A 9,262-nucleotide genomic window follows, 5' to 3' on the forward strand; every position below is an offset into this window, starting at 1 on the left:
GGTCCGCGACCTTAGGACCCGCATCCGCCACGACATAGTTGAAAGTCTCTCTCGAAAGTACTTTTAAATTGTAGAGCGTGACGTACCCGTTTTATTACTTGACACATGTTTATAACCTTCTCAAGAAGCAAGGAAAATAAAGGTGACGAAATGCAAGAGTGTGGGTTCACTCTGTTTCAAGAGTTCGAAGTTATTATAATTCCACTTTTAGCTGCTTCGTTCGCGTGATCGGTAACCTACAGTCAGTCTCATAATTGATGGCACACGCTGTAACTTTTTCCGCACCTTATAGTGCCTTAGAGCTCTGACTGAGGTAGTTACTACAAACGACCCTAGAAATCACACGTTTCAAGGGAGTGAATTTTTGGGACACCCTGTACTCTGGTTTTTCACCTCAGGTCGAGGGACAACGTGATCGGTCCTAGACAGTCGTTCCCGAGGAACACAGTGATTTCTCTATATATGTCGCCAAGGCCTGGATGACAAACGTCGCGGAATTATCCCCACTGCCGCGAAGTATACCCCGTGAGAGCCCTCGAACGCCGAGGAGTGTAAACACAAAACGGCTCGGTTATGTCTCCTGGACGATACAAGACACTAGCAAGACCCGTGTTGTTGACAAGTATCGAATATTCACTGTACTCGCAGATTGCGAAAGCTGTCGGAGGGACACCTAGCTCTAGGTCCGCAGAGGGGTCAGAGGATTCGCAAAAAGGTTGACTCGTGATTGAAACGGCACGGCGGCGGGGGGTAGTAGAGATCACGGTTCGCAGAATTTCCGCGGAGGGCGACGAGCCAGCGTCGCGTGCACGGCCACCGTAACTCAACGGGGTACGCTCGGCTCGTTTGTCCCGAAGGGTGGAGAACCGTGAAGAGGAGACATCGATTATCGCAAACGACCGGTTGGTTCGGCCGGCGGAATTTTCGAGCGTCTGGCCTCCTGACTGTTTTCCGCTTCGGTTCAACTATTTCTGTCCCGACTCTTGATACCATTCCTGTCGGAAAACTAGGCGGAGGGGACAGAGCCGAGAGCGACGAGGAGCGATAGAAAAAGGGAAACGAAGAGACAGAGAGAGAGAGAGAGAGAGAGAGAGAGAGAGAGAGAGAGAGAAAAATGGTGGAAGATCGTCGAAGAAAGACTCGAGCGGATTCCGTGGCTGAGCGAACCGGCTCGAAACGGCCGATATTGCACCCCCCGGCGGTAATTCGTATCGAGTTTTCCGTGCCGGCCGGGCAACTCGATCGGAAATGCGATCAGGATGGCGAAAGTAATTTTCGGACGATCCAGGCGCGTCCGTGCCGCGGGCTGATCCACGCGATAAGGAACACCACGCTGCGCGGGGTGTCGGCCGTAAAATTTATACCGAAACGCACGCCATTTCTGTGGTACGTGCGTGCGCCTGTGCGCCTGTGTCTGCGTACACCCCACGCACCCTTCCGCCCGCATCCAGCCCACGGGAACAGGGAAACGTTCCGGCTTTGATCGGAATTGCCAATTTACTCCCGATATTAATCGTTCCTGTCGACAATCGCTCACCCTCTGTCTGGAGAAGGGTGTAAGAACTTTTCGCGAGTCTGCTCGACATCTGTATGTCTTCATTCTCGGGTAATTACCACCCCCTGTGCACGTCTTCGAATTCCTGAATAAATCCTCTTCTTACTTTCAACTGTTCCAAACAATAGAGCAACGATCTTTTTGGAACGTCCTGCCTTTTTGATGAATTATTCTTTGGATGTACCGTTCGAATTTCATGACTGATTTCTGGATTAAAGGAACTTTGTTTTTACTGAAAAACAGTGCAAACATTTATAATGATATATTTTCTCCTGGGTAATAATCGCACGTGTTCAAATAGTTGCTGCAAAGATGAATCGTTTGGTGTCGGTAATTTAATAGTGGCTTAACACTAGACCTACCGAGCATTAACAGTATCAATTAAATACTGCCGTATAAAAATGGCTAAATTTAACAAGATTGTCCCTAATTTTCAATATAATAAATGCTTAGACAAGGAAAGTTATTTTACTATTTTCCATAAATGAATTTTTATAGTTTCAATAATTGTAAAATATAAAGCCGGTCATTTGGCCGTGGTACGTTTAGCGTTAAAGATAGAGTTGTATTGCAGCTAATTAGATTTTCTGCTAGGAAGGAGTGCAATAATTTGTAATATATATGTACGTTTATAAAAAACTCTTCGACATATACGTCCTTCATAGAAAATTGTTGTAGGCAATAATTATATACAATAGTGTAACTATATAATAACATTTGCGCTCTAGAGGGTTTTTTCGTAGAAAAAAGTTTCAGTATTACATTCCAGTAATTTCTTCGGAGAATATAATTTCCCAGCGATCTCTGGCGGAGATATTCGTCGAGTCCATAGACAGTCGCTTAGCAGTAAAACCAAATTAGTTTCCCCGTGAAAGACGGCAGTTTTTCGCGTCGGATAGCAGGCAGAATCTTCCTCGGAATTACAGTTGTAACACCCAGCATTTATATCACCCAGCGAGATCCGCTATAAACTCCGAACCGAAGTTTAATGGAGAGATTCGGATCTACGCGTGTAGGTTCTACTGCGCCAGCGACGATAGATATCGCGAACGTGTGAACTTCCTGGTTGTAAATTGCGCGTGCTTTCGCCGTGGAGCGTGAACTTAATCTCTGAATCACGCGAATTTGTCCTGATTCAATTTATACCGCGTCTGGAATTACTTACAATGAGGGAAAAAATAAAGGGAAAACTGCCTTTTTCCCGGAGACTTATCCGCGAGATTACAATAATCAATACACAGGTTAACCACGTCGGGTTAACCGTGCGTGAAGCTTTCGAGGGGTAGGCGAGTCACGGAACGCGTCTACCCCATTGCTCGCCGGGTAGATTCTGGAATAATCGAAACTGCTGGCGCGAATTCTCTGCCGCTGGAAATGGGTCTCGTTTCGCCAACAAAGGTTTCCTCGACATTGTTTCCCCTCTGTCGGTTTCCTCGCGACGGTATCAGATAATGTTCGATCAATCTGCTCACCGCTTGTCCACAAGTTGCGACTTACAACTGGACGAGCAAAAGGAACGACAAAATGGAGCGCGTGTGGCGCAAGACTCCGTAGATTCGCGATAAGGTAGAGTGACCACGTTACCGATAAAAATAGGCGAAAAATGGTTTTACGTGCCTCAACTTTTCGTCCTTATATGAGAATATTTCTCGCTGGGAAAGGGTCATGAGCTGACGAGATCATGCAGATATTTGTTAATATAAGCGTTAGAAGTAGGCCAAAAATTGAATCCAAGCATTTTTATGCCATTGGACGAGTTTTCTGGATGAAATCGAGAATAGCGCTTGCTAGAAAATATCTCCAGCTACAAATTGAGCTACATTTTGTCTTGATTTTCTGCGAAATAAAGCCAAAAGCTTGAAGCATAATTCAGAGCATCGATAATACAGAGCAAAAAATGTGACAAGTTTAGTCACAGACTCAGGAGCCGTGGCTGAGGGCTGTGAACGGAAATTATGCAGCAGTTACCGACCTGCTGACTCTGCAAAAGCCACGTGACTACCCTTGGCTCTTGACACATATGGAGACAATTAGTTCGATGAAACTTGAGGAACTAGGGTATAGAGAAGTTTTTGATCGCACCTCGTAGTCGTCGGTAAATCTAGCGTGGATGAAACGTTGTCGGTGAAAATAGTGTCGGCGGAGTGGGTGTTGGCGATTCGAACGGGGCCCTTGAAAATTCGCCGGCCATTTTTTTCCCGTGGCGCGCGTAGAATTTTACTTAGCGATTTTACAGCGGAGCAACGCATTGGGCGATAGCCGCCGAGCACTAATCAGAGGCATTCCCCGGCCGACAAATGGCAATTTAACGCTGTCGACCGTCTCGGTCGATATTCAAGCGACCCTTTGACCGTCGACGTTAATGCACGGCCGGCCCTTTATTTCCGGCTGTCACCCCGGCCCGACGATACGCTCGACGTCGTTCGGTCCGGAGCGGTCGGACGTGGGTGCCCACCAACCGGTGCATGAGCCGCGCTCTATACATCGCTGAAAAGGACCACGCCTCCTAGCCAAAGGATTTAATTACGAATTAATTGTGATTCACAGGCGGCCGGCTAATTCTAGCGGCAGGTAATTGCGCTGCGCTAGATGCCTCTTCTCCGTGCCTCGCCATGCCTCGCCTCGCCTCGCGAGCTGTACACCTGTCCCAGTCCTCTTTTCGCCCTTTGTAAACCGTGCCCCGCCGCCCTTTTATCTCTCCAATCGACCCCGAGCCACGCGCTCGCAAAACTCACCCCCGCGAACCACGGGGTTCGTGGGGCTGCTTACCACCAAGACCGTCGAGATAGTCGAGATAGTCGAGATAGTCGAGGTATACTTTGGATCGGGGATTACGCGGCCAGACACGCTGTTCCACCCTCTTAGATCCGGATACGCGATCTGTTGTACATTTACTGCGACCGGGATAATTGCTGAACGCGCCACCGTCACTTCAAATTGGCGTGCAAAACTCGCAGATGGCGCTAGCAAAGCTGGGGTTCGCGACAATTGCTCGCGCGATTCGTTTTCCTAACTCGCCTCGATACTAACCCTTTTATTCTCCATTTAAGTCCTATTTCCTTTTTGTACTCGAACCCAATCAATTCTGTCTCATTCGTACACAATATTAGGTTTTTCGGAAAGTAATTTCGTTTTTTTTCCAAGGGAAAGATGATTTTTCAGTATTTAGTAGTTTCAATCAATTTTGTTCCATTCGTACATAGAAACATAGAATTCGGTCCTTCAGAAAGTAATTTCTTTTTTTTCCAAGGGAAAGATAATTTTTCAGTATTTAGAAGTTTCAATGAATTTTGTTTCATTCGTACATACAAACATAATATTAGGTTTTTTAGAAAGTAAATTCGTTTTGTTCCAAGGAAAAGATGATTTTTCAGTATTTAGAAGTTTCAATCAATTTTGTTCCATTCGTACATAGAAACATAATATTAGGTTTTTTAGAAAGTAATTTCGTTTTGTTTCAAGGAAAAGATGATTTTTCAGTATTTAGAAGTTTCAATCAATTTTGTTCCATTCGTACATAGAAACATAATATTAGATTGTCCGGAAAGTAATTCCGCTTTTTTTCCAAGGGAAAATGAAAGGCAATTTTTCAGTATTTAAAAGTATCGTTCGGTGCATCAGTGACCATTTTGTCAACGTCCATGCGTACGAGTAAATACACTGGATTGTATATGGACAAAACGTATCAACGTCAAAACGTCAAAAATATGTAACCAAAATATTCTCGATCAGATGAAACGTCCGAAGTCTACACTAAAAATTGCTTCGAGTTTAAAGGGTCAATAAATCGAAATTACTGTACCAAAACTTGTAACATTTTCCAATGTCGATTTTATCGCAACTGCATGTCTCTACAATAGAGACAGATATCTTCTCAATGTCAAAAACAACACGATACAACTACAACCATACTAAATCAATAAATAAAAATAAAATACTCTCGAAGTATATCTGAAACGGTGACAATAAAAGTGTTTAAAATGGTTAAAAGTCAAATTGCCACTTCCGAGAAGCGCACGGAAATAGAAAGAATATTTCCGAACGTTCCACAAATTCTTGGGGAAGACGGCAGCCGTAGACCAGGAGGCGCTGCCAAACAGTTCAAAATGGCGTCCCGAGGGAATCACACTCCACCGAGCGCGACTGCTCACTACGTAATGAACCAAAACACTTCCAGCCAATTACATGCGAAGCGTTCCCAATATTTGAAACAGTTTCCTCCCCGGTGGCGAACTATCGAGCATGCCGACAGACTGTCCGCCACCGAAATCAGCCGACCTAACCTAGCGACTCCCTGTTTCGAATATTAAGCCGTCGTGTCGGTGTATCTGTATCGCGGTGTGCTCCCATCGGTGGACGTTCGATCCGGCCGAGTCTGGTGACTGTTATAGGGGAAAGGGGTTGCGGAAGAGATGCACCCTCGGAATCGGTGTTTGCGAGTCACCCGGCCGTGAGCATATGCGTTTTTCGGCGTTCAATGCGTTGGTAACGAGCCTGTCGTTTGTGCTCTTCTTCTGGCCCGCCCCCCGACCCATTATTAAGGGGGTGTTCTGGTTTTGAATGGCAATTTTTACATCAATTTTTATACATCTCTTTCAGCTGAGCTATTATCTCTTCGTTACTCCGGCGAGAAATAATCGAATGTTGTTCCACACATTTCTGAAAATTTTTAATCCTTCAGGAACGACGATGAATTGTTAAAGATTTTGATATTTTCTATATCTTCGAATTCTAAAGAACGGACAATAATTTTGAAATATTAGGTTCCTGAGGGGTTAATCAACTGCATAAAACTATTACTACATCTATCTTTAATTACACACTTCCTTGCAGCTTGAAATAGATATAATTTTACTCCACTCGGAGTTAAACGCTTACAATTAAACTAATTTTACGAATTCAATAAAATCCTTTTGCACACATGTTCAGGGACGTGTGTATTTAAAGGAAATGGAACTAAAAATCGAGGTTTCGGAAGTTGAAAAGCAGACCACCCTCTCAATCACGGATCGAGCGAGAGAGAAAGTGGGAGAGAGTTCGTTGGAGCGATTGCGAAATAATGCGCGGGTGGTTCGAGGACATTGTCGGGCCGGCCAGGTGTTCCTAGACTCAGCCGGCCCCGGGGACAATGAGGTCCGACGGATAACAGAATTTAATGAAGCGGGACCGCCACTTAGAGACGTCGCGTTTCGACGTGACAGTGTGTCCGATTCAAAGCGCTCGTTACGAGGGGGTGATCCGTGACGAGCCGCACGGGGGTGGATTTGCTTCCCTCCGACAAAGAGGGACACGCGCGCAAGGGGATGGGGCGCGTTTCGATAAGACGGTTTCCTGTGCGACGCGCGACTGGACCGGACGCTCCGTGTATGTATACTAAACAGGAGAACGAGAAACTAGGCGCGTCGAATCGATCTGCTTCACGGCGTTTAGCTACGCGAGGCGCTCGCCTGATATTCGGACACACCTTCTGTGTAAACACGCGCACGAATTATTGGTCGCCCCGAGATGTTTATGCGTTTATGGCGGCCACGGGTGGTGCCCGGCACTGCGAAGTGTGACAAATGCTTTAGCCCGGATTTATGCGGTGTTTGCTGTCTCGTGCGACAGTGTGTTACCACAACCTAGTAAGTTGTATCTTGCCAGTTCGTTAGCGATTGTGCTTTTGTCTTTAGCGGAACGACTGGTAATGTGAATCGATCAATCTTGTGTCATTGGTGGAGTAACTTCGTTCAATTTAATAGGGGAATGTCTGCAATACTTGAAATTATCGTTATTTGTTTGTCTGGCTTGATTGAAACGTGATGATAACCTTTTGCTCTTGAATGACGACTTCGAGGCGCCGCTAAAATACTTTTACCGTAATTTCAGAAATTTTTGCATTACTAAATTCGTGCGTATTTAATAAAGCTAGAACTTCAACGCTAGAACCGCTGAGTAATAAATACGACTAATGTATACCGCTTTGTAGTAATGACAAAGCTATTCACACAATTTTTATTGTAAGAGATATGCGAATAAGGAAGTTAATTCGAAAATTTCTGATGAAAATATTGTTATAATTTCAGTAATTGCGAAAAAAAATAGTAAGTTCATAGATTTTGAAATTTTCGTTAAGAGCTTGATTCGTTATTGCCCGGTAAGAGATTAATAAGGGAGAGGGGGTAATAAGTTTCCGGCACATAGTGTCGAGTTCAAAAAGATCTGTCTTTGAGACGAGCATCTTCTGAAGAATCCTACAGTAATTCATCGTTAAAGGTCCTTAATTTATCAACGTCAAGCTACAATCAGAATTTGAATAGTGTCCTACCGGTCACAAATCAACGAACAATAAATAGACGATACACAGAACAAAGTGAATTATACTGGAAACCGCGTTTCAAAATAAATATCGGAACACTAAGCCGTCCACTCGGTCCCCAAACCAGCATTATCGCGCGTATCAGTCACTTTCAATCTCGATCCTCGAGTCCCCGATCTGAGCACACCGACAATCTCCGAAATCACCGAACCATCCTCGGTAAAATCACCGCGGCCGATCGAAATGCCTCAACAGTTACGTCAATCGTTTCCCAATAGTTTCGATAACACCTCGGCTGCATGTTCTTATCTAATTTCTACGTTTCGTGGACGCATGCCTCTTACCTGATCGCTGGTCCCGATTAGATCGTGGTAAATCGGCACGCGCGTGTCTCCGTGCCGGTACCTGTCCCTTGGTGCGGCCCTTCAACGACAAGGGATTCCCAGCATGGCCGCACGATTTATAGCACCGATAAAAGCTCCGATTCGCCGCGCGGAAACTCTCCGGTCTCGGCGATCTAGCGATCATCCATCAACCGCGAGGATCTTTGTCGTCGAACTTCCCCGGGCGGAACGCTCAGTGCGCGAGCGAGCGAGATCGCCGAGATTTCCCTTCCATTTAACTTCACCGCGATTCTTCAAACGGTCGGCACTGACACTGGCGAACAACAGTCACGAGAGACGGCTCTCGTAAGAGAGAGAGAAAGAGGGAGAGAGAGGGTCTCTCCACTCGGTTAACCCCGAGGACGGAACCTTTTGTATCCCTTGGAGGAGCCACGGGACCGTGTACCGGTTCTCTACGAGCACAGGACAGAGCACACAGAGTCGGCCAAGATTCTCTTCGAGTTCTCGAGATAGTCCGGCGCCGGAGTCTCTTCGGCGTTTGCAACCGGTGCGACGTCCGCTCGGCTCTCGAAGCGTTCCGTGAGCGTTTTCCGCGCGTCGTCTCGCGTCCGCCGGGTTGCCGGTCTCGAAGGCGCGCGAGAAGTGCACGCTCCACCCGGCGGTGCTCGCTTTTATCGACGCTCGCGAGCAACGCGCGTGATCGCGCGCGCAAGCGTGCACTCTTAGCCCCGTCTCGCTCCCACCAGCTGATCTCGCGACTCGCTCGGTCTCCGTTCGTTTCGCGCCGATTTTTCCCTGTGTCGAAGGGCTCCTCGCGTGTCTACGTGCGCACACCCGCTCCAGAACGCACACTCCGCGCCGATGACGACGACGACGACGACGACGACGACCACCGACGCCGATAAAGACGCGTCGCATCGCCCGTACGCGACTGCCCCTTTCGCGCGGATGCTTTTCTTTCATCGCCTCGCACCATCGATCCTACGCTACACGACTTCCGACCTTTCCCAAGTCGCCGAGAAACCCACCGAGAACCCCCGACACACCCGCACGCTCACCTCCTGA

General features: G+C 46.8%; 1 protein-coding gene across 1 annotated transcript in view; it reads right to left on the bottom strand.

The window, feature by feature from the left end:
• The window catches only part of Fz2 (frizzled 2), a 123,352-nt gene extending 114,846 nt beyond the window's left edge, over window positions 1-8,506 (bottom strand). Inside the window, exon 1 of the mRNA XM_076805511.1 lies at window positions 8,198-8,506. Within this exon, the coding sequence (XP_076661626.1) occupies window positions 8,198-8,381 (184 nt within the window). The 5' untranslated portion in view covers window positions 8,382-8,506. The remainder of the gene's footprint in view (window positions 1-8,197) is intronic.
• Between the last annotated feature and the right edge of the window lie 756 nt (window positions 8,507-9,262).

This window comes from Halictus rubicundus, chromosome 2 (genome assembly GCF_050948215.1).
Source record: "Halictus rubicundus isolate RS-2024b chromosome 2, iyHalRubi1_principal, whole genome shotgun sequence".
In the NCBI taxonomy this organism is placed as follows: domain Eukaryota; kingdom Metazoa; phylum Arthropoda; class Insecta; order Hymenoptera; family Halictidae; genus Halictus; species Halictus rubicundus.